General features: G+C 40.0%; 1 protein-coding gene and 1 long non-coding RNA gene across 3 annotated transcripts; both read left to right on the top strand.

Moving 5' to 3' along the window:
- Positions 1 to 1965: 1965 nt before the first annotated feature.
- LOC141426342 (sodium/potassium-transporting ATPase subunit beta-1-like) lies at positions 1966 to 26353 on the top strand. The gene is made up of 7 exons (XM_074085191.1): positions 1966 to 2231; positions 14771 to 14899; positions 15674 to 15790; positions 17448 to 17548; positions 21452 to 21553; positions 22284 to 22434; positions 23908 to 26353. The coding sequence occupies exons 1-7, from the start codon at positions 2090 to 2092 to the stop codon at positions 24030 to 24032; spliced, it is 867 nt and encodes a 288-aa protein (XP_073941292.1). The 5' UTR covers positions 1966 to 2089; the 3' UTR covers positions 24033 to 26353.
- LOC141426169 (uncharacterized) lies at positions 2386 to 10373 on the top strand. 2 transcript variants are annotated; one of them, XR_012451199.1, is made up of 3 exons: positions 2386 to 2473; positions 9477 to 9596; positions 10221 to 10373. It is a non-coding gene; the product is annotated as an uncharacterized lncRNA (long non-coding RNA). The 2 variants fall into 2 exon arrangements; XR_012451200.1 differs by lacking the exon at positions 10221 to 10373 and having other exon boundaries at positions 9477 to 9773.

Raw genomic sequence — 26353 nt, 5'->3', positions numbered from 1 at the left:
TCCGAAAGAATGTGACGTCTCTCGATGAGAGCGGAACATAGATGGCGCTAGTGCTGCTGCATAAGTAGCGTAGGTAGTTGAAATAAGCAACCTGATATTATGTATGCATAGGAAAATTTCGTGTCTAGATCCCTGTCCAGCGGTAGGGGTTATAGCACGCCAGCACGGATTGCTGAGGACCTGGGTTCGATTCCCAGCGTTGGTCTCTTTTTCTGGTTTCTGTGCATCCATGTCTCAGTTTGTATTTTCGATATTCACGGGATTACCCGTAAAAGTAACAAATTTGGAGTTGAAATAAAAAATATTAAAAGGACTCCAAAAAACCAATCGGAAATACTTCGTTACTTTCTTCCTCCTTAAAAAAAGCCTGGCTGTCGTTAACACACTGTATAGTACTAGGTAGTTACCCACTTCCCTAGAACTAACTGCCCTTTAATAAGTTTCAGCCGAAATTAGGTATTCTGTCACAGATAAAATCTATCTTCGAACCGATTTAACTGTTACCCATTGTCTCGACGAGCTAGACGAACGTTATATCGCAAAAATCCATTAAATTTGTTTACTTATCCTCCAGATGTTACGTCTATACAATGGGCCAAAGATAGCTCAAACTATTATGACGAATAGAAATGGTGTCGCTTTAGGTGTTGGAGTGTATTTATATCCATTCATACTAATCTTACATCTTTATGCAAGCAATTCTTCTATATTTATTCTTCTATATATATTTTTTTTCTTCTATATTTATTTGTTTTGACGAACCTGACTACGAAGCTTGAGGTCCCGGGTTCGATTCCCGTGTCGGGGCAGATATTTGTATGAAAAATACGAATGTTTGTTCTCGGGTCTTGGGTGTTTTCTATGTATTTAAGTATGTATCTATCTATATAATTATATTTATCCGTTGCTTAGTACCCATAACACAAGCTTTGCTAAGCTTACTTTGGGACTAGGTCAATTGGTGTGAATTGTCCCGGGATACTTTTTTTTTATTTATTTTTTATTATATTTATAGATTTATTTACATCGGGGATCTCAGAAATGGCTCTAATTGCCTCTAATAATTACGACGAAGTTTTTGCTGTGTGAGGAGTTTCGGGTGTAACAATCCATCCAGCCAGAGAAACGCGTGTTTTCGAATTATAAGGGCGTTTCAAAAAAAAGTGTAAGCTTTCTTTTTTTTTAATTTTGGTTAAAATATGGTTTTTCCTACTTAGAATTAAGAGCACAATCGATTCCGATAGTTTAAAAAAATGACCCCAAAAAAATGAAATTTTGCGACGTTTTTTTCACTCAGTGTGGGTGCGACAAAACTGACTCATAAAATTTTGTATGGAAAAATGGGGGCGTTTTTTTAAACGATCGGAAGCACAATTGCTCTTGATTCTGAGTAGGAAAAATCATATTTTTTCCAAAAGAAAAAAAAAGAATGGGTACACTTTTTTTTGAAAACGCCCATAAACGGTTTGATTTGCATAATTTTCAAACTGTTCAGATCTAGGTCGGATGAGTTAGTTTTTTTCTCTCTCTATATATATATACTTATATATGTAATTATTTCGCTTACCTACCTACTTTTTACAATACTCGGTAGCCCAGGTAGGTAACTGTTTGAATGTTACCCTTTCTCGCTTAAACCACTGAACCATTTAGGTGAAATTTGGTATGCATAGTGGCAATACGATGGGAAGGACATAGGATAGTTTTTTCTTAAAATAAAAAATTAAATGTCTTCAGAAATAAAAATATGGAGCATGCAAAAAACACAGAACCGCAGGCAAGACCTCTCGAACCCTTCAACTGTCGCTGCAGGGCTACTACGAAACTCGAAACTCGAAGTTCGTGTCGTGCGGTCCCTCTGACACTTATACTATTTAATACGAGAGCGGACGGTACGATACGAACTTCGTGTTTCGAGTTTTGTAGTAGCCCTGCTGCACTACACACGTGTTTTCTTATGCACCGGCGGCATGCGCGCGCGCATAGAGTCAAATAAATAACGTAACCGCGCAGTCGACTCCGGACCGCCGACGGGAGCGGACGGTCGTTTTATCGCAAAAATCATAAAAATTGATTATTTATCAAATAAATGGCGAGTAAATCCAATGGTACGGATGTGTCGGAGTGGGCTAGAGCCCCCCCTCCTTCGGGACCCTTGTGGCGAAGGGTAGGGAGGGCTATTTATAACCCCGATGAAAAAAGTTTCCTAGGAAGAACACCCAAAAGATGGGGTAAGTGGTTGTTGTCTTTTATGAATGCTAAATGAAAAAATATTACTTATGCGTAAATGGATGAGGGAGTTTGGAAAGCAAAGGTTATTTTTGGTTGTTATGGTGTTGCGGTCAATGTGTTTTTACACAAGTCTCGATGGTTGTTCAAAGGATACAAAGATGCGGTTGTTGACAGTTATATTTCAACTTATTATTTATTATTTTACTATACTTACTGAGGTTTTATCAGTAATGGAAGCGAGGTAAATTATCTGACCTATTATTTTTGGAAAAAGTTTTTTTTTATTAAATTATAATAACTGACATCATCATCATCCCAGCCTATATACGTCCCACTGCTGGGCACAGGCCTCCTCTCAGAACAAGAGGGCTTGGGCTATAGTTCCCACGCGGGCCCAGTGCGGATTGGGAACTTCACACGCACCATTGAATTGCTTCGCAGGTATGTGCAGGTTTCCTCACGATGTTTTCCTTCACCGCAAAGCTCGTGGTAAATTTCAAATGTAATTCCGCACATGAATTTGGAAAAACTCAGAGGTGCGAGCTGGGGTTTGAACCCACGACCCTGAGCCCACCACGGCTTAATAACTGACATATCACACCATAATTTAGTTTTTTATCGCTGTTTCTAAAAAATATTTTATAAAAAAAATATTTTTCAGTGAAAATAAATATCAAGATTTGTTTACTTTGTTCTTATGTTATGCAAACTAAATAGATACGTCGTAGATTACCGAAAGAAAAGTCTGTTTCACATTTGGAAGTAAGTAACACCACAACAGGTAACACCTACTTCATAATGAATAGGCATGTTTACCGTGTGCATATAAACATTTTCAACAAAAAATAAAGGGTAGTTTTACGTTTATAATAATAATTGTGACTATTGAACAGGTATTAAAATTTCAGAGATAAGGTTTGTTTATTTGTTCAGTCTACATAATTTTACATTGTAAATACTAACCGTTTATTATTTAAAACCTCTTTTAGGGTTCCCTAGCCAATAATATAACAAAGTAAATACCTAATGGGGTGTTAAAAATGTAAGAAAGTAGTTGGTGGAGTTATAAAGACGACTTTTCGATACAGTGATCTGATCTGTCTGCGAAATATTCAACGTTGAAAGTGAAAATTTTTGTTAAAGTCGAGCGTCCCGCCACACCTTTGTTTTGAAAATGTTTTACAAAATCATGATGGTAGTAAATATATCAAATTAACAAGGAAAACTAACAAAAAACAACAAACGAAGTTTGGCACCAATGTTCTGTGTGTTTGGCAACATAGCTCTCAAACGGAGAGACCGATTTCGATGCACTTTTTTACGTGAAAGCGATCGGTTATCAGCACTATTAAATTAAAATCGGTTAAGCCGTTTTTAAGATAAGTATTTGAAATGACAATGTCGATTTTTTTAACTTTACTATATAAGTTGTTAACACACAAACATTCGCAAAACCGACAAATTTCATGACAAACGTGCACAAGCGGAGACCTGCGCGAAAGCTAGTTTAATCATGTTAGGATGACGACCTCATTCATTCAGTACCTACCTATAGGTATACTACAAATATTCAAATAAATGATATAGGTAATATTTTAAAGGCCAGGTCAAGTCATCAATCAATTTATCATTAAACGCGACTTAACTTTATAAACAAACCTTGTCATCAATATACAGTACCTAGTCATCGCCATATAAAGTACAGCCGAGAGTAAAATAAGTTTTTGGTAAAAAAAAAACATTTTTAATAAGTAAAGCTTTTTTGCTGACTGTCCTTTTTTGTCGACTTTACTTGCATTGCCACCCAAACTACATTTGCGTTCCAAATATGATGCCATTAACCGTTGAAGAGTTCCGTCCCGCGGAGACGATCCTGGCTGGACTACCAGGATGTCACTACCAGATTATTGTATTGTCACGCAATTTACATAAGTATGCCAAATTTTAAGCCAATCCGACTACTGGAAGTTGGTTGAATTTAACTTGCAAGATTTGATTACAGGCAGACAGACAACGAGACAGGTGAAACTAAATGTGACAATCGGATTGTCACAAAAGCTTGTAAAAATATGACCTTATCCAGCGCTTGCAAAATATGGATCACATAGACTCTTATTCAAACATGTCTCTCATAATGTGTAACTCATAATAATTAATGCTTTTTTATTAAGGTTTTCAAAATTTCAAAAAGCAATTATATACTTAAACTATATTCATTATATTTGATAATAATATGCAATCCAACCGTGAACCGATTGCACTTTTTTTTTAATATTGATGTCAGCATTCATAAATAAATAAAATGATCAAAAACTGGAACCGACTTCAAAAACCTTGAAAATAATTTTCTACTAGTTTGAAGTCGGTGCCTCAGCACGAGCCAGCAGGAGTGGAACTATAGTCGTTTACCTCACCTACATACTATACCTACATATATAGGGCTTCAATCACTCCTGCGGGCTCGTGCTGAGGCACCGACTTCAAAGTAGTAGAAAAAAATTTGCAAGGTTTTTAAGTCTGTTCCATTTTTTGTTAAAAAAAAATTTTTTCATTGTTTTTAGTGATTTGTAAGCCAAAGTGCATCTCACAACGATTCCATTAAGCTCAAAAACAGCATAGTTACTTATATCATTTTATAGCAGAGTACCACCTACGGTCTGTTTTATCAGGGTCCAGTTCACCAAATGATACTTTCTAAATGTAAATACTTGACATGATGTTAGAAATGCCAAAATCGCTATAGGTGTGCCTTAAAAATTCTAGGGTTGCCCTCGATATCTCTAAGATCCCATCATCAGATCCTGACTTGGTGTCAATGGGACCACCTCGGAAGTATGTCCTTAAGAACTAAAAAAGAATTTTGAAATTCGGCCTAGAATTGGCGGAGTTATCGCGTAACAAATATACAAAAAAATACATACATACATACATTCGAATTGAGAACCTCCTCCTTTTTTGAAGTCGGTTTAAAAGCCGCGATTGGAGCGTGGAACACTAAAAACGTGCGGTGATTCCATCACAAACTAACCGATATTAATCGTTTTGGTCTTTTGTTCGACCCTCAAAATTGCTTTGAACCCTCGACGCAAAAGAGATAGGGTCTCATTGTAAGAGGACCAGCCGTGGGACGTTCTCGTACCTATATAGGTTGGGATGACATTTGAAAAATCTCTGAAGCTGCAATTTTCTGACCTACATCTACAATATCTAGGTAGAATATAGTCATTACGAGCAAACCTTTATCAGCTATTCGTTACGGTGGTGTACGGTTTCAGTCACTTAATACGACCATCGCAGAATGCACAGAGTAAGCATAGGCGTGACAGTAAGGTAACAAAGAGAATAAAAATATTATTGAGTGCGCTTTTTCAGTCCGCGACTCCACGCCGTGCCCTGTTTTATATCTTCCCGTGGGTGTCGTGAAAGGCGACTAAGGAGCGCGTGAAATTTCTATCATTTAGCCTTTGGACCTAACCATTCCGAGCCGCTTGCGCTGCTATAATATCCTATTATATCCACATCATGGATCCACCATTGGGTTCCTTCCGACGCTCTTCCTTCGGACTTTGTTCTGCCTAGAGAGATCTCTCTATTGCAGTCTATCTTCACAGTCGCATCTGCATTTCGCGAGGGTTATTCTTATTGATTAAGCTGTCGTGAGACGTACTTATTTGATAGTGTTTAGTTCTGTAACTAAGGGACCCCATACATCCCTGTATTTTTTTTGTATTTTCTTTTAATTAATTGTATACTGTAGTTTTTAAGTATTTTATTTGTAATTATTTTCTGTTGAAAAAGTGACTTTCTGCCAAGTTTCTTGCGGCGCATTCTTCTTGGCAATTATGGTCTTTCCGAAAGCGCTGGTAGTTTAAAAAATGACGTATAAAAGGGCCCATTGCGGCCTATTTACTGATTAAATGATTTTGATTTGAAAAAAAAAAACAATATTAAACGAAAACTCGAAAACGAAACGAAAGATCGAAACTAGTCGGACCGTTCCTGGCCCTGTACTACGAAGTGCAAAATTCGGACTTCGTATCTTGCCATCCCGCTGACGCTTACGTTATTTAATACGAGAGTGAGAGGGACGGTACGATACGAGCTTCGAATTTCTTAGTAGCCCCCTACTTATAATCGTGGCTTGAACCTAGGTTAAACTGTTTAATTATCTATTTTATTTTTTAGAAATAATCTTGTTGTATGTATATAGGTAGCTAACAATGAGGGCTATCGCGTATGAATTCGCCACTAGAGGCGCTAGTGTAGCGTGAGGTCTCCGAAATGTCAAATCTCAAAGTTTTTTGGGTGAGCTAAGCGGGTTTATTTATAATTAGAATAATTTTGTGAATATTTCGCAATATCTGATATTAATTATGGCAAATATGCGTTCCGGGGCAATGAATGTCTGTGTTTTGAGACAGTTTTGTCTTTCGGAAACCTTTGTCCTCCCTTTTTTCCGAACAAAACGGGGACTATTCTACACTGTGGCATGCTCGATATTTTTATGGTACGGTTTTTAAGGTGTATTAAATATGATTTTAATCTAAACTTTGTTTTCACGCCCGTAATAACAGACTTTGAAAGCCATACTTACTTTAAAACCTCACGCAACAGTGCGCCATCTAGTGAGACAAAAAACGATAGCCCTCATTCCGTGACTGAATGTCGCAAACAGATGCAATATAACGTGTTCAATAATATTATTTACAAGTTATTTACCTTCGTCAGCCGGTTTTCAAACGATCATCTTACATTTTTATTCCGGTTTGAACTTCTGTTCTGTAGTTAAGTTTAGTCTTGTGTTACCAGTTTTCATTGGTTTTAGTCAGATCGTCTTGGAAATAGTAGGTACGCAGGTAAATGCAATGATAAGGTAATTATCACCATTAGTCACCTTTACGAGTACTTACCTACAAATCGAGGCAGCCTAATGGTTTGATATTATGACCTCTCAAACAGAGGGTCGTGGGTTCGAACCCAGGGGGAGTTTTTTGGAATTTATGTGCGAAATTACGTTTGAAATTTACCATAGTGGGTTACTTTTCGGATCACTGAAAAACATCGCGAGAAAACCTAAAAGAAATTCAATGGTGTTTGGTGAAGTGAAGTGAAGTTCCCAATTATTGACTTGCGGAATGTTCCTTTAAAGTTAACGGTAATCAAAAATAACACAGTGCATAAGTTTGTCTAATCGAGGCCACATACTTTACTACATACAATATGTAATACAGTAACCTAGGTTATAATAATAATGATGATAATACAAACTCGTGGGCGATATTTATATAGTGCCCATGGTCCTGCAGCAACATACTCATATTCCTATAGATACGTACCTTGGTATATTAGAGACCTATGGGCATCCCGGAAAAAGGGGAAGAATGGCCTTCTCGCCCCCCACTGACCGTATATCAGTCAGCTGTCCGGTCTTCAATTGCAAAAGGACTGAGGATGCATATTATATAATCCGGATCATCCTAAGCTATAGAAATGCAGGAGGTTTAATGCGTTTACTGCCGCCAAACGTCTTACAAGGATATAATTTGAAAGAGAACTCTGTGTTTATATTATGCGTTCGGTAAAAAAAAAAAAAAAAATATATTTTTTTTAATTATTTATTTACTCAAATAAAAAAACAAAAGAAGTACAGAAATACTTATAACTATAAACCTCTGCCAAACTGCGTAGCATTTATGTGTTAATCTTCCAGTTTTCACTAAGTAATATTGCATACTAGCCGTTTGCTGCGACTCCGTCCGTGTAGTATTCGTTTATCACTATCCCGGGGTAACTATTCAATTTCCTGTGATAAAAACCGTCCTATTGTCCTCCGGGGACTCAAAATATCTGTATACCGAATTTCATCCAAATCGGTTAAGCGGTTTAATAATAATAATAATTTATTTCAAATTCCTCAGATCCATAGATTTTTAGTTACAAAGCACTTATAAGACTATGTTAGTAGGTATACAAAACAAAATGAAATTAAATAAAAATTAAAACATTCATCAAAATGGCGGGTGACACTCTTTCCCAGCCCGGATAACACCGACATGGAAATACCGGCCCTGTTTTTTGTGTGCATGCCCATAGAAACTGACAGGAGCTTCTATGGGCGTGTATACTGTGTGTATCCGGGCCGGGAAAGACTGTCACCCAAAATGGCCATTATAAAATTTAATTTAATTAACCTATAAATGCTGCCACTAGAGTCCATATGCACAGAGTTCCAGTGCCTACTCATTGCACAGGCCGGGTCAGTCCAGACGAGCTGTAGGAGACTGTTGGGACTGTCGCGCACCCGGTACATCAGGGAGTGACAGGGAGGCTGTCCTCTTGCGAAGTATCGCGCTAAAAACGGTTTAGACCTGATTGAGTAACAAACATCTAAACATCCAAACATCTTCACAAACTTTCACATTTATAATATAAGTAGGATGACTTATAAAATGTATCGATATATAGGTGCGGGATTTTTTAATGCAACTTCAATCATCATCATCATCCCAGCCTATATACGTCCCACTGCTGGGCACAGGCCTCCTCTCAGAACAAGAGGGCTTGGGCCGTAGTTCCCACGCGGGCCCAGTGCGGATTGGGAACTTCACACGCACCATTGAATTGCTTCGCAGGTTTGTGCAGGTTTCCTCACGATGTTTTCCTTCACCGCAAAGCTCGTGGTAAATTTCAAATGTAATTCCACACATGAAGTTCGAAAAACTCAGAGGTGTGAGCCGGGGTTTGAACCCACGACCCTCTGCTTGAGAGGCGATAGGTCAAACCACTAGGCCACCACGGCTTATGCAACTTCAATATTCACGATGAAATATTAGGGAATTTCCACGGGAATTTTTAAGGAATCCCTGAATTTCATTTCAATTGCTAAGCATAATTGTTTATTCGTGGGTAATGTCGGGTATAGGCTGGTAGTATACATATAAGTGGCTTTTAGTTTAGTAAGTATACATTATATTTCAAGAACATGGCCGAAGCTCAAACTGCAACCCCAAAAGACGCGTTTTTCCAGATATATAAGACCAAGCCAGAGGGGCTACTACGAAATTCGAAAATCGAAATTCTTATCGTACCGTCCCTTTCACTCTCACATTAAATAAAATTAGCGTCAACGGAACGGCAATATACGAAGTTCGAATTTTGCACTTCGTCAAAAATATCTGAGCACGCTTCTACGCCGTAACAATAGAGTCGTATTCAAATATTTTTGATCAAATTTTTGCTCACAGTTTATGAACTCGACTCGAGGCCCTGATCGTTTTACCCTCGGAAACCCCCAAATCGTCAGCCAACCATGATCCTCCAAATATAATTATACTTAATGAAGGTACCAGAAATTAGGATTACATGTTAGTATGTCGCTACGTTCTCTTGCCTACTCGTAACGTAGTAATGAAATCAGATCCACAGCAGCATTCTTATCTCTAACTCTGCTAATTATTTACTTTTCAACAAAGCTTATTAATTAAATATAATAATACCCTACGGCGCACAATGAGTTACATTCATAGAACCGTTTAAAAACATCCGTTGTTTTAATTTTAAACTGCCCTTAATTAAGAATTTCCTACAGTTGTGACCTTTTATTATGAGTACTTACATTACTTAGGGTACTCTTCAATCAGTGTTGCCATATGGAAAAATAAAATGTCCTGATAAAAATCCTGACTATTCCTGACATCACCTTGAAAGTCGTGACATTTTCTTATACCTAACAGAGATTTTGATTTGACTTACCTTGAACGACGCACTTGCGTTTGAAGCAAATTGATCGATATCTCTTTTTTAGCTGTAACTCATCCTGTTTTTAGTTCTTTCAAAAGAAGTATTATTCGTTTTGTTGAATACTTACTACTTAAATTTATCATTTCACTCATGAAAACTACGTAAACTTTTTAATAAATGTATCACGAAAACATATATATAGTTTTTAATATAACTAGGTATGTAATTAAAAAAATCCTGACACGCAGGACAAAGAGCAACCCTACCTTCAATGAAGACAGCGGAGCGGAGTAAAAATACGTGGAATGGAACTCGAGCGTTACAAACGCAGTTTCTTGTGTGTTACGGAAATAGAATTTAACATGTCGTCCGTCAACTAAAAATCTCAGTCAAAGATTTTAAAAGGCCTATCCAACGATACCCCACATGATTAGGTTAGAAGAAAAAAAAACACCCCCACTGTAACAATTTTTTTTTCAATATTTTTTCTTATGTCTTTGTCGGCATAATTGCTAAATATGTCAATTCAATACAGCTTTCTAGCACTGATAGTCTCTAAGCTAGGCCGCAGACGGAAGGACAGACCTACAGACATAGCGAAACTATAAGGGTTCCGTTTTGCCATTTTGGCTACGGAACCTAAAAGTGTGTGTGTGGGCAAGGGGACGTATCTGAATATCGAAAATTAATATATCTAATGTTAAAAAGTCGACGGTCAAAATATCGAAAATAGGTTAGAATAGGTTCGATATTTTGACCGTTGATATTTTATCTATCGATATTTAAATTGTCGATATTCAGATACGTGCCCGTGGCCAATGGCCCATGCGTATTTAGTTCAGAAGAATCGGTGTATTCGGTAAATAAAGAAGCTATGTGATATGTCATTGTTATTTCAATTATCATTATTATTATCCTTATCTTTAACCATTTTACCACACGGCTAGGTAAGGACACGAGTTAATGATGTTAATTAAAAAAAATCGTTATGTGCGTGTCGAGCTACGCGCAATAAAGGGTTCCGTGGTCGAAATGAATTAAAAACAGTCAACATATCGCTAAGTCGTTAACTTTTATTTAATTCGCTTACATCTTCAATATTTAGGGTTACGTAGCGGTCAAACTTATAACACCCCTTTTTGCGTCGGGGATTAAAAAAAGACAGCTAGGAAACACCCACCTTCTATAAAATAATTTGAAATAGTTTACCAGCATATGCAGCATATGTATGAGCGTATGCATGCATAGCACTTACGTCCTTTTGTTGAGATGCGCAGTTTTTCGGCAATAATTTAAAATTAGTTACGTCCTTATTTCACTTTTAGAATATCCTGTAGTATTGAAATCGTGCGCCTCTGAGACGGCAACGAGTTTAACAAAATATATTTTGGTATCTTACGGTGTACCTACTAATATAAGTTACGAGGTGCCGCGCTTCCTGCTTATTCAACAGGTAGTTTAATCATAGTTATACCGACATACGACATATACGACACATAATATAGTGATAGATACGAGTATAGGTACCCAGTAGGTATACATACCTGCTCGGTCAGAGTTGATTAAGTTACGTTTGTGGTGATCCTTTTGCATAAGATTCAATACGCGATTGTATTTTGATGCAACTGTGTTGTGCATTACAAGGTTAGGGTATCAAATGAATGTACGTAATTGTATAGATATGCTAAATAAGTATCAAATAGCTACTATCCTATCGAATCAACTGTATCGTGATCCACTGTGATACAAGTATTCCCCTAAAGAAGGTTTTTTTTACATATTATTATAACTGACCGTGATGGCCCCTATCTCACCAGATGTTAAGTGCAGATGAGGTCAAAGGTGTATCTCACTGCTTCAGTAACAGCCTATTCACTCTAGCCTTGAAGAGCCTTAGATTGTGTTTATCCGGAAATACAGCAGGGCTACTACGAATTTCGACACTCGAAGTTCGTATCGTACCGTCCCTTTCGGTCTGGTATTAAACAGTATAAGTGTCAGAGGGACCACACGACACGAACTTAGAGTTTCGAGTTTCGTAGTAGCCCTGCGGACGACGGGAGCGAATTCCATTCCTTAGCAGTTCGCATTATGAAAGATGAAGCAAACTGCTTCGTGCGGGCCAATGGAACGCTGCAGACGCTCTCCGTATATGTACATAAATTGTCTGGGAATCAAAACCTATGTTGTACTTCCGGTTGTCCCAGAAACTTAAAATTTGGTATGAAGGTAGCTGGTAGTATAACCTAAAAGAAAATTTCGAAAAACCTTGAATTTTTTATTTAAGTATAACTGTTTTTGTCCATCATCGATTCAAAATTACCTCACGTTTAGGAGTATTCATACATAGATACCAACAAGTTTGTACGAAACCATCGCTGCACGAGTCTGGCCGGTTTTCGAAAAATTAAATTGTTAAAAAAATACTTTGTTCAGTTTACCCCAGTTGGTTGCAGCCGACAACCATTCCAACTATTCAAACGCTCAAACCTAAATATTCCATTCAGATCAAGTTTAATGAATGCTGGGCCGGGTCCCATTGAACCCATACAAGATCGGCCTTCCGATTGTGTAGCCCCCTGTGTAATTCAAGGCTAACTAGTTTTGCATACAAGGGATTACACTATATGCGTTTAAAATGTAAATGGGGACTAACCCAAGTACTCTGACGCTTCATACAAAAGAGTTCTTCAAACAGAGTAAACAATAAGGTAAAATAACTTAACAAAAATATTTTTTTCACTTCTCATGCTCGTAAAGTTGTTTTTTGTGCAGGATCTAGGCGATATAAAATTACTTTTTATGTATGTGTATAAAGTAAAATCTTCGTCTAAGACCAAGGCTAAGGTGTCAACAGCCAAAAACAAAAAGTATCTATATATTTCTTTTATTTCATGTAAAACTAAAAATCAATCAAATCAATCGAAATAAATCAATAAAAGTAAAAATTTATAATTATGTAGCAATGCATGAAAAATAAAAGGTACCTAGTAAGTGACCAATTGTTTCCACTGTTGCTATTTAATTTTCTCGCTATCGAAGTGAAACGCAGAGTGTAAAACTCGAGCACTAAACCCATTTTCCCCTCGACGTGTCTTTCCACCCTCGCCGTATCGGCTCGGGTGGCTATATATGAACGCCTCGGGTAAAATGTCTCGTTTTATGCTCTTGTTGTACAATCTACTATTGTAAATGGGAAAGTGTGTGTGTTTGGGTGTTCGTGTGTTTGTATGTTTGTCCGTCTTTCACGTCGAAACGGAGCAACGGATTGACGTGATTTTTGGCATAGAGATAGTTTATGGGCCAGAGAGTGACATAGCCTACTTTTTATCCCGGAAAAATGCACAGTTCCCGAGGGAACAGCGCGCGATAACCGAATTCTACGCGGGCGAAACCGCGGGCAAAAGCTAGTATAGTATAAAAATGTAAAAGTATACATTATAGTAAAAATAATACTACAGACAACAACGTACGTCACACCACTCGTCACCTATCGTAATCACCATCGCCGTCTCGCTCGTGCCGGCAGACGCGAGTTATTCCTAGCGGCCGCATTTAGGCCGGGGGCGGCGCCCGCGCCGGTCCCATTTCTCGCATACGTCAATGGAATGGAGCATAGGAGGGCTTTTACGAAACTCGAAACTCGTAGTTCGTATCGTACCGTCCCTCTCGCTCTTGTCATTAAATAGTTTAAGTGTCAGAGGGACCGCACGACACGAACTGTTTCGTAGTAGCCCTGCTGTCCCAATAGTTGGCATCTTAATCTTATATTATTAGCAACGAGATGGCAGCAGGGTGTCGTCTATTAGATTGCCCCCACATGCAGTCGCTAGTCGCTCGTTTGCAGCAATAAATCTGGTCAAGTGACCCCATTTTGAAGGTGATTTTGAATTTCCCGCGACTCAAAAAAGTAGCGTCAAGTCACCGCGTCGAGCAGCAGCGACAAGATGGCTTCTTGCAGGAATGGTCCTGCTGGGCTACTACGAAACTCGAAGCTCGAAGTTCGTGTCGTGCGGTCCCTCTGACACTTATACTATTTAATACGAGAGCGAGGGGACGGTACGATACGAACTTCGAGTTTCGAGTTTCGTAGTAGCCCAGCTGGTCTTGGAAGCTAATATCTTAATTTAGTAGCAGTCATGGCAGTGGTACAAATAAAAGAAATTGGGGTGAATGAAAAATAAATAACACTGTTTTGCCATTATCATTTCTCAATCTCAACATTTTCAGCTTTAATAATAATAATAATTCATTTATTTATTCAGACAACAAAGATCCATACATTATTAGTAATTTGCTTATAACTATGTTAGTATACATATTGGACGAGTGATAGTGTGGTATTAATTAAATTTTGCATTATAGAGCACTCATCTCTTACAGCTATCATCTTCAGGAGGCTGTTAGTGCTGCCACGTATTCTTGTCAGAAGCGATGCCTTTTTTTTTCATAATATAGCATTAAAGCTATCTACTCGCGCTTCGGCAAACATAGTGGACGCACTACAGAACCGTGGCAGCCCTAACAGCGCTCTGAAGGCGTTATTATACTGGACGCGCAGGGAGCTGACGGAGCGCTGCGTGCAGCTCGCCCACAGGGCACCCGAGTACATTGACGTGCAGTATGCTTTAAAGAGCGTTATCTTAACTGCACTCGTGCTTTGCTTTACCGCTAAATGCCACGTGACCAGATTTGACGTTGGAAACGAGCGTCGAGCGACTGCATGTGTCCCCACCTTTAGGCATCAGCGTTCGAGCACTCAGACGTTTACCTCAATATTAGTTTATTTAATTCCCAGGTATCGTGATCACATTCTACCTCGTGTTCTACGCAGTCCTGGCTCTGATGTTCTCTCTCTGCATGGGCGGACTGTTCCTCAGTCTTGACAATAAGCGGCCGACTTACACCCTGGACCGGTCCCTCATTGGTAAGGCTAAAGCTAAATAAAGGCATGCATTGAGTAGGCAGTGTCTACTATTCCGATTGCTTGCATGACTCTCTCTTGTCCAAAGTCCGAGGTCGGGTCAATAGGAGCACCCTTTGGCATGCTAAGATGAACCACCACTTGCTAAGCGGCCAATCTGGCAGCTCGCCTTGTCTCCGGTTAGCTGTAAAAGCCTGACGCTAACAGCAACAGTCAATCAAAAAAAAAGCAGTATTCTACCCTGGTGTGGGGGTGGCGATGTGGTGCTACGGTGCAAACCAGCGCTGCCTTCCCTGGAATTGACCCTATGCATGCCTATAAGGCAACACCAAAGTCGTCAACATATCGTATGTACAGATGTCAATCGAATAATACTCAATCGAAATAATAATTAAATGAGTGATATTTTGATATATTTTATATTCGTTTTATTGAATACATGTCTACGCAACATTATCAATCATTAAAAAAGTCCTTTACAAAGGTTTGCTAATTAAAAATAAAAATGTAACGGAAAAACTGTAATTGAAGAAAGAAATATCCGTGTTTTAAAGTTACCTAACTTTTTAAGTTGTAGAACTTAACGTGTGACATATACTCAAACTCACAACATTTATTGACAACAAAAACACACTACATTACAACAAAAACACAATAAAAACATAAATAGGAGAAGAGAGAAAAATAAGAGACATTGTGCTGTAGTGTGATGCCAAAAGGACTCAGCTCAGGACTCATATGAATGGTTTTTTTCATAGTGCTTGGTCATATTTCCAGGATCAAACCCAGGAGTGACGACGCGGCCTCTTCCGGCAGGTGGAGAACTGAAGATCAGCCGCGATGAGACCAACTCCACTGACGAGTACGTCAAAGACCTGGCGCAGTTCTTTGAGGGTAAGTCAGTTGCAGTATGTAAGAAAGAAAGAAAGAATGAAAGAAAGAAAGAAAGGTTTATTTTGGCTCCATAAGTACCACCTAAAGCTAAGACTAGAACTAGCACTAAAACTATGTTACTTGGTGACACGGCAGGATACCAAAAAGGGTCTCCACTCAGCATGTGTTGTCTTTATCATCGTCGCCCTAAATACGTCCCACTGTTCGGCACAGGTCTCCTTTCGGAGTGAGAGGGCTTGGGTTATACTGCCCTCATAAGGCAAAAGGCGGTATCTAAAAAACGGCCAAGTGCGAGTCGGACTCGCGCATGAAGGGTTCCGTACCATTATCTATACAATATCAGACATAAGTAAAAAAAGGCAAAAAATCACGTTTGCTGTATGGGAGCACCCCTTAAATATTTTTTTTTCATGTTTTTAGTATTTGTTGTTATAGCGGCCACAGATATACATCATCTGTAAAAATGTCAACTGACTATCACGGTTAATGAGATACAGCCTGATGAAGTGATGACGGACGGACTTAGTACTATTACCCTTAGTACGGAACCCTAAAAATACTTCACTTTTATTTTAATTACCTCAGGAGTTTTTTTTTTGAGATACTTACTGCCTTATGGAGACGGTGTGTTTCGCTGTAGAATGGAGGTTTCCTGAGATAATATGATTTTCTTCCGAAACGCTTATGGTAAAATTTAAATGTATACTCGAGGTGCGAGACTCGAAGTTCCCAAAACGATCCCGACGACGACGAGCTTATGGGAACGGAAGCAATACCATGCCCTCGGTACCGCTCTGCTTTCAGAGCATGACATAACATGTGCTAACTTTGGGGGCGGCAGACGTGAGCTTGCCTTCGGAATCCAAAAGCTTAATGGTTACTTGACCTGAAATGTAAATTTCAGTTTTTTATTTAATTTATGACTGTGGAAGCTATCTACACTTCCACTGAACGTAGATAATAGTTAGTGTTTAGTTTTGTAACTAAGGGACCCCATTCATCCCTGTATTATTAGTATTTTATTTTGTATTTTTTTTTTATTTAATTGTATACAGTAGTTTTTAAGTATTTTATTTGTAATTATTTTATGTTGAAAAAAAAGGACTTTCTACCAAGTTTCTTGCGGCGCATTCTTCTTGGCAATGATGGTCTTTCCGAAAGCGCTGGTAGTTTAAAAAAAGACGTGTAAAAGTGCCCATTGCGGCCTATTTACTGAATAAATGATTTTGATTTTTTGATTTTTTTTTGAACCCACGATCAGCTTGAGACGTCATAGATCAAATAACTAAATTTAATCTACCACGGCTTTTTTTCTCAATATTACGCTAATTATTAACACGAGGAGGGTTACAATTCGTCTGTATTTCGATTGTTACTACCTATATATTGTATTGTATTGTTTTGTTTCTAGTTTCCATTGTATTGCTTTTATTTAATTTAATTTTGACATTGCTACTAACCTTAGTTTACTAAGAATACTGTTACTACGGAGCCCTGAGTTTGAAATAAATATTTTATTTATTTTTGTAATTAATATGGGAGTAGTTGCTGACAACTGAGATGCAGGTTTACAGCTAGTTCAGTGGTTAGTGACTTCATAAAATTATGTACAATCTCTTTTTGATCAATAAAATATTATTATTATTATTGTTTACAGCATATGAGAACGAGTCTTTCTACAAAGAACAGACTGTGTGTGTACGCGCCGATAATTTCGGGTATCCCGACACGCCTTGCATCTTCGTCAAGTTAAACAAGGTAGGTTTTGGATTATACTTATATGGACTGCGAATCCTACTAATCCTACTAATATTATAAATGCGAAAGTTTGTGAGTGAGTGAGTGAGTGAGTGAGTGAGTATGTTTGTTACTCTTTCACGCTGAAACGGCTGGACGGATTTGGATGAAATTTGGTATGTAGATAGCTGAACATCTGGAATAAAACATAGGCTACTTTTTATCCCGATATTCCCACGGGATAGGGATAAAATCTCGACATATCAACCGCTGGGCTTAGAGTCATGAAATTTGATAAGTAGGTAGCTGGACGTTTGAAATAACACATAGGCTACTTTTTATCCCACGGGATAGGGATAAAATCTTGAACTAATAACCGCTGGGCTTAGAGCCCTGAAATTTGGTATGTAGATAGCTGAACATCTGGAATAAAACATAGGCTACTTTTTATCCCGATATTCCCACGGGATAGGGATAAAATCTCGAAATAACGAAATAACAACCGCTGGGTTTATAGTCATGAAATCTGGTAAGTAGGTAGCTGGACTTCTGGAATAACACATAAGTAGTCTACTTTCTATCCCGATATTCCCACGGGATAAAATGTTGAAATTTCAAACGCTGGGTTTAGTCTTGAAATTTTGGTCAGTTGTTCGTGAGGAAACCTGCACAACCCTGCAAAGGTATTCAATGGTATGTGTGAAGTTCCCATCCCGCATTGGGCCCGCGTGGGAACTACGGTCCAAGCCCTCTAATTCTGAGAGGACGCCTGTGCCCAACAGTGCCCAGCAGGACTAGGATAGGCTGGGATGATGATGATGATGATGTTCTTAACACAAAACCCTCAATTTCAATCACAAAATCTAGAAAAAAATATATACATACGTATATGAAGAACATAATAGGATTTAATAGGAAGGAAATTTGAGAGAGAGAGAGAGAGAGAGAGAGAGAGAGAGATATTTATTTACAAAAATTTGACACACGAGCGATTAATATTTTGCTTTCGAAACCCACAAAATTGCACCGAGCTTACAATTACTTATAAAAATATCCAAAAGATGGCGCTGCCTGTAGATTACATCACGCTATCGTTTGACTAACTTGGAATCTATAAGTAATTTGAAGCAATAATCCTACTTCCTACTTATCCTTCCTTACTATTATAAAGGGGAAAGTGAGTTTGTTTGTTTGTTTGTTTGTTTGTTTGTTACGCTTTCACGCCGTAACTACTGCACCGATTCCTATGAAACTTTGCATACGTCATATTAGAGGTCCAGAATAAATAATAGGATATTTTTTATCCCGAAAAAAATTGCCATTCCCAAGGGATGACCAAAAGTTTGTTTTTGTATTCTAACCGCGGAGCTGACTGAGCTGACTTAATAATGTGTTAAAAAGCATGCTTGCTTGCTTGCTGCACCATTTCTTGCATAATCACATGCTTGCTTACACGATTGCTTCCACGCTTGCTTGCATGATTTAATGCATGCTTGCTTGCATGCTTGCTTGCATGCTTGCTTGCATGCTTGAATGCAGGCTTGAATGCATGCTTACTACTAGAACTATTTCTTGCAAAATTTCATGCTTGCTTGCATGCTTGAATGCATGCTCGAATGCATGCTTGCTTGCACTATTCCTTGCATAATTACATGCTTGCTTACATGCTCACTTACATGCTCACTTGCATGCCTTCTTGCATGCCTGCTTGCATATTTGTTTGCCTGCTTGCATGTTTGTTTTCTTGCATGCTTGCATGCTTGCTTGCATGCTTGCTTGCATGCTTGCTTGCATGCTTGCTTGCATGCTTGCTTGCATGCTTGCTTGCATGCTTGCTTGCATGCTTGCTTGCATGCTTGCTTGCAGCAGAGCTTGCATAATTACATGCTTACTTACATGCTCACTTTCATGCTTGATTGCATGCTTGCTTGCATGCTTGCTTGCATGCTTGCTTGCATGTTTGCTTGCATGCTTGCTTGCATGCTTGCTTGCATGATTTCTTGCATGCTTGCTTGCATGCTTGCTTGCATGCTTGCTTGCATGTTTGCTTGCATGCTTGCTTGCATGCTTGCTTGCATGATTTCTTGCATGCTTGCTTGCATGCTTGCTTGCACGCTTGCATGCTTGAATGCATGTTTGCTTACATGCTCGAATGCATGCTTACTACTAGCACTATTTCTTGCAAAATTACATGCTTGCTTGCATGCTTGAATGCAGCTTTGAATGCATGCTTGCTTGCATGCTTGCTTGCATGCTTGCTTGCATGCTTGCTTGCATGCTTGCTTGCATGCTTGCTTGCATGCATGCTTGCTTGCATGCTTGAATGCATGTTTGCTTGCATGCTCGAATGCATGCTTACTACTAGCACTATTTCTTGCAAAATTACATGCTTGCTTGCATGCTTGAATGCAGCTTTGAATGCATGCTTGCTTGCATGCTCGAATTCATGCTTGCTTGCACTATTCCTTGCATAATATAATTACATGCTTCCTTACATGCTTGCTTGCATGCTGACTTGCATGCTTACTTGCACGCTTGCTTGCATGCTTTAATGCATGTTTGCTTGCATGCTCGAATGCATGCTTGCTTGCACTATTCCTTACATACTTGCATGCTTGCTTGCATGCTAGAATGCAGCTTTGAATGCATGCTTGCTTGCATGCTCGAATGCATGCTTGCTTGCACTATTCCTTGCATAATTACATGCTTCCTTACATGCTCACTTGCATGCTTGCTTGCATGCTAGAATGCAACTTTGAATGCATGTTTGCTTGCATGCTCGAATGCATGATTGCTTGCACTATTCCTTGCATAATTACATGCTTGCTTGCATGCTTGCTTGCATGCTTGCTTGCATGCTTGCTTGCATGCTTGCTTGCATGCTTGCTTGCATGCTTGCTTACATGCTCACTTGCATGCTTGCTGGCTTGCTTGCTTGATTGCTTGCTTTTTTGAAATGTTAATGGTTAACGCGAGCGAAGCCGCGGGTAAAAGCTAGTATTGTATATGCGAAAGTTTGTAAGTCTGTCTGTTTGTTTGTTACTTCATCACGTCTAAACCGCTGAATCGATTTAGATGAAATTCAGTATACAGATAGTTTGAGTGCCGGCAAAAGGCATAGGATAGTTTTTATTCCGGAAAATTCCGTAGTTCCCGCGGGATAGCGATAAACGAATTCTACGCGTACAGAGTCGCGAGGGAACAGCTAGTGGCTAAATAAACGCTTCGATTTGTGGCTGGAAGCACTCACGTTTATGGTCTCCAGATGGTGGTACAGATACTGGCTGCAGTAGCTGGGACAAGTTTCCTCAATCTTCGGCTCGTCTGAACTTATATCCGATAAAGCTTACCATTATCCAGCAGAACTACCAAGATAGAGCAAGGATATTAGGTACTTTCTTCAGTGGATTAGCCTTCTCTAAGAGTCCATACGTAATTCACCTACACATAACCTAAGCAACAAAAAGTCGGAAAACCCTGACTTTGTCACTTCAAAGTTCAATATCTCAAAAACGTCTGAACCGATTTTGATAAAACATGTCTAAGAACAATCGCTAGATAACCTGCTTTCAAATAAAAAAATTCGCATTCAAAACGATCCACCCGTTTAAAAGTTACGGTGCCACAGACGACACACAGACACCCAGGCATACAGACACACATAGCGGTCAAACTTATAACACCCCTCTTTTTGCGTCGGGGGTTAAAAATAGATAATTATGTTCAAACCTTGTTCAAACCATATCGACACGAAAATTTACTTTTATGTTGAGTTGAGCGACAACACTCTGACAACATGACATGACATACGGATGACAATGCAAGTACGGTCGGCAAAAACTACAGTCAGCAAAAAAATACTTTTACTTTAAAAAAATTAAATGTTGGTACCTAACAAAAACTTATTTTGTCGTGTCTTTTCAGATCTTGGATTGGGAGCCGGAGTACTACAATGATGTCAACAATATTCCCGAAGACTTCCCGGCAGATCTAGTAGAACATATCAAAGATTTAAGCGAGGCCGAGGTAGAAAAAAAACTTTTAAATCAGATGTCTAGTGTCGGGGCATATCACGAATAAGATTCATCACCAGGTGATATGCGTCAGAAAAGATTTAACATACCGCCATTTTTAGGGTTCCGGAGCCAAAATGGCAAAAACGGAACCCTTATAGTTTCGCCATGTCTGTCTGTCTGTCTGTCTATCTGTCTGTCCGTCCGCGGCTTTGCTCAGGGACTATCAATGCTAGAAAGCTGTAATTTTGCACGGATATATAAGTAAACTATGTAGACAAAATGGTACAATTAAAAATTCAAAAATATTTTTTTTAGGGTACCTCCCAGACGTAAAGTGGGGGTGATTTTTTTTTCTCATCCAACCCTTTAGTGTGGGGTATCGTTCGATAGGTATTTTAAAACCATTAGGGGGTTGCTGTGACGATTTTTCGATTCAGTGATGTGTTTGCGAAATATTCAATTTTAAAGTGCAAATTTTCATAAAAATCGAGCGTCCCTAAACGCTGACCATTAACTATGCACTTAGCCTTCTGATATGTAAGGAATAATGTAGACTTTTACGGTCATTTTTGAGAAAAAGTGACTTCTGACTGTAAAAAACATAACGTAAGTTCACTGATCCCTACTATAAGATTATCTAATCGTAGATCTAACCCCTCACCTAAAGGGTTCGCATACCTCTGAGTAACCATACCAAAGTAACTACACCAGACTTCACCATTATGTTTCCAATGTTGCAGCGTTCCCAACTGTGGGTGTGGTGTTTCGACGAGACCGGCAACGGCACGGTGGTCGAGTACCCTTGGGGGCGCGCGCTGCCCGGGTTCCAGCCCTTCCGTGTCGACACAGAATACAAGAACCCTATACTAGCGGTGCAGCTCACGCCGGAGGGTAATCTTTTGTCTCTTTTCAACAAATTCCATAGATAACCAGTGGAATCTCGACGTCCAAATATCCCACATTGTATACGCCGCGTATCCATTAGAGGCAGCCTCGGGTCGAGCGGCTGCGTCGCTCCGAGGCCGCGCAAGCGGAGACGCTGCCTCAGGCACTTGTCCCACCGCCGACGATGAGCGAGAAGCGAGTAGAGCGAGTAACTAGAAACGAGTGGGTGAGCAGCGACAAGCGAGTGTAGTTTTGTCCCTGGCTGTAAGCGAGTGTTCGAGTGCGACGGGCGATTACTCGCTCCACTCGACTCGCTCGTGCGGGGCGGCCGCCAAGCTGACATCGCTGAGCGAGTATCTATAGCTCAGCAAGTTTTACAGCTCTTGTCGCTGCGACAAAAGATGTAAGAGTGAGTTCTCGCTGACAGTGTGAACAGCCAGCGATCAACTATTAATATATGTGTCTCTTTTACTCACACAGGATCTTATATCTTTTGTTCGTTTCTTGAGCGAAAAAATAGTCGATAGCCAATCGTTTTCTCGCTGGCGGTGACGCGACACGAGGCAAATTCGTCACCGCGAGCCGAGCCATATTTTGTCGGTTTTTTGCCGTGCTCAAAGAAGCCTCAGTCCGAGCCGTGCATTTGATGGAGATTGGAGACAGATTAAACTGGCTCGCACGTTGCGGATCAAGATGAGGCGCGCACAGCTTGAACCACAACGTGCCTCGAGCCTATGCCTCAGAGCGAGCAGCCTCAAACTGATTCTGTTTGCTTCAAGTCGAGGCAGCTCGGCCTGAGGCAGCTCTAATAGTTACGCGGCTATAGAATCATCATTATGATTGGTTTTTTGGAGTCTTTTTGTTACTTTTACGGGTATCCCGTGAAACCATATCGAAAATGCAAACTGAGACATGGATGCACAGAAAAACCAGAAAAAGAGACCAGCGCTGCTGCATAAGTAGCGTAGTAGAAATAAGCAACCTGAGATATGTATGCATAGGAAAAATTCGTGTCTAGATTCCTGTCCAGCGGTGGTGTAGGGGTTATAGCACGCAGCACGGATTGCTGAGGACCTGGGTTCGATTCCCAGCACTGGTCTCTTTTTCTGGTTTTTCTGTGCATCCATGTCTCAGTTTGTATTTTCGATATAGAATCATCCCCACTTTGCGTGTAGCGGTACCCTAAAAAAGTTCGACAAGGCACGTGTTGGAAGTAAGACCCCAGTTCTCTTATTCTGAAAGGAACCCTTGGCCTTGCAGTAGCACATCTATTGGCTGGGATGATGAACCAAAAATCCCACAGTCAACTAACATAAATGCGAAAGTTTGTAAGTCTGTTTGTTACTTCATCACGTCTAAACCAATGAACCGATTTAGAAAAAAATTGGTAGATATACAGATAGTTTGAGTCCCGGGGAAGGAAATAAAAATAAATAACAATTAAACTGCGAGTCTCTAATAATTTTCTCTTCATTTCAGTGAACACCCACACAGTAATTCGCTGCCGCGTGCTAGCCAAGAATGTGTTGTACAACAAGAGCATCAAAGAAGCTTCTGGGTACGCCAGGGTGCTTATACATATTGAAGAGAACACAGCGGAGTAAAGACCTTCACATTAGAGCTTAGTTAGTATAACTAAGGTAAACGTCCGAGTGCTTGTCAATGCCCCAATATTTGCCACTTTTAATTTCATTAGCCTTAGCCTTAAGAGGTGACAGCCAGGTTAAGTTTCTACCAGAGATATTCGAGGATGTATTGCGAAGAATCTGTTTTCATGAACCAATAAAAAACTAACTAACTAGATTGGCTCAGTGACCCAAAATGAGTCTTGGCCTCCGAAACGAGAGCTTGCCACTTAACCCGATCCTGCGCAACTTCACGCCAATTGCCGGCTTGAAGCTGTCGCAGATCCGCCTCCACAGCATCAGCCCAGCGATACTTCGGCCGACCAACCGGACGACGACCAGTTGGCCGTCCCAAATACGCCCTCTTGACCCCTCGATCCTCCCCCATTCGCAGCAAATGGCCGAGCCACCGAAGCATGTGAGATTTAAATTCGCCGATTATATTAGGCTCAGCCACCAAGTCCTCAATCTCGGCATTCTTGCGGATCCTCCAGGTGTCACCGTCTCTTCTGACGGGTCCCAGGATCTTCCGAAAAATCCTACGTTCAGTCACCAGAAGCTGGTACTCTTCCTTCTGGGTTAGAGTCCAAGCCAGTAGAAATGCTTAATTTAGCTCTGCCGAGCTGTTTCCATTAGAGATGCGCTGAGCGAGGATAGGTAAATGAAGCGGTTCTATTGGTTCATGACAAAGACATCCTCGCACGTCTTTGGTGGAACGCAGCTTTACACGGCAAATGCGAGCACTGGGGCATTCACCTGAATTGCCTTGCTGGTACATGCAATGCGTCCATTTTATAAACTACCTGTAAGATAATCACCTGTGTTGCCACTTCTGGGATTATACCTTGCACGAAAGAAGAAAGTGACCCAAGAAGAAGCCCAAAGTGACCCAATCTAATCGGAGGTGACCATTATCCACTCAGCTGCTCGCGTGAAATAAAAAACCGGCCATGAATTGCTCTTGCCTTGCGCTGCAATAGCGACGCAGTGTATGTCTGGCAACCACAGTTGCCAGAAACATTTTGCTAAAATATATTTGGCAACCTAATTTATAGAGACTTACCAGATCGATCGGATCATGGGCAGTTAAAGTCAATGGAGAAAAAATAATGTGACAACCCATATATTTTTTAAATCACGTCAACGTGAATAACGTTCAAAAGTTTTGTAATTGTGTACCTATTGGGTATTTTTTTATTACTTAGTTATGAAAACTTTAAAAAAATAATGCATGGCGAAACAGGACATTAGAGTTGCTGTTAAAATCGATGGAACACTTGGTCTATTTTAAGATGCAATCTATCACATGTGATCACATAGTGTATAGAGAGATGAATGAAATATTATGATAAATTGAATGAGAGTTTTTGGACATGCAAAATATCGCTAGATGGTGCGGGAAGCCGTGGCGGCCTAGTGGTTTGACCTATCGCCTCTCAAGCAGAGGGTCGTGGGTTCAAACCCCGGCTCGCACCTCTGAGTTTTTCGAAATTCATGTGCGGAATTACATTTGGTATTTACCGCGAGCTTTGCGGTGGAGGAAAACATCGCGAGGAAACCTGCACAAACTTGCGAAGCAATTCAATGGTGCGTGTGAAGTTCCCAATCCGCACTGGGCCCGCGTGGGAACTATGGCCCAAGCCCTCTTGTTCTGAGAGGAGGCCTGTGCCCAGCAGTGGGATGTATATAGGCTGGGATGGATGGGGTGCGGGTTGGCTTTGTACGATGAATGACTATACTTAAAAGGACGAAACGAATCGGTACTTCAGTTCAGTTCCTTGACCTTGGTACCTACCGAACCGAGCCGGGCCGCATCGGCCATAGATAAATTAATAATTGCTCGAAAGAACCGGAGTCAATAAAGGAGTCGGATTCAATAAGCGGATTCGGTACCGACACCGGAGCTGGATCTAGTGAGTCAGATCACTTCGCGGAGTTGAGATTACCCATGTTAAACACGCCCATAGAAACTGACATGAGCTTCTATGGGTGTGTAGATGAAAAACAGGGTCGGTATTTCCATGTGGGTGAAGACCAAAAAGTTGCACACCGTTAAAGCTGCGTTAGCAGGTAAGTAGTTATAATTTCCATTAACTTTTTCCATTGTGACACGAAAATTATGGAAAAAGTTAACGGAAATTAAAACTACGTGCTAACGCAGCTTTAACGCTGTGCAACTTTTTGGTCTTCACCCATATCGGTATTATGATTAGAAATGTATTTGTATTTGTACACTTCGTTGTATAGGGCCGGATACGGCGAGGTGCACGATCGCGTAGCTTTTGGCGTCGAAATAAAGA

Source organism: Choristoneura fumiferana, chromosome 3 (genome assembly GCF_025370935.1).
Source record: "Choristoneura fumiferana chromosome 3, NRCan_CFum_1, whole genome shotgun sequence".
NCBI lineage: Eukaryota > Metazoa > Arthropoda > Insecta > Lepidoptera > Tortricidae > Choristoneura > Choristoneura fumiferana.
This window is presented reverse-complemented; position numbering and strand designations above follow the sequence as displayed.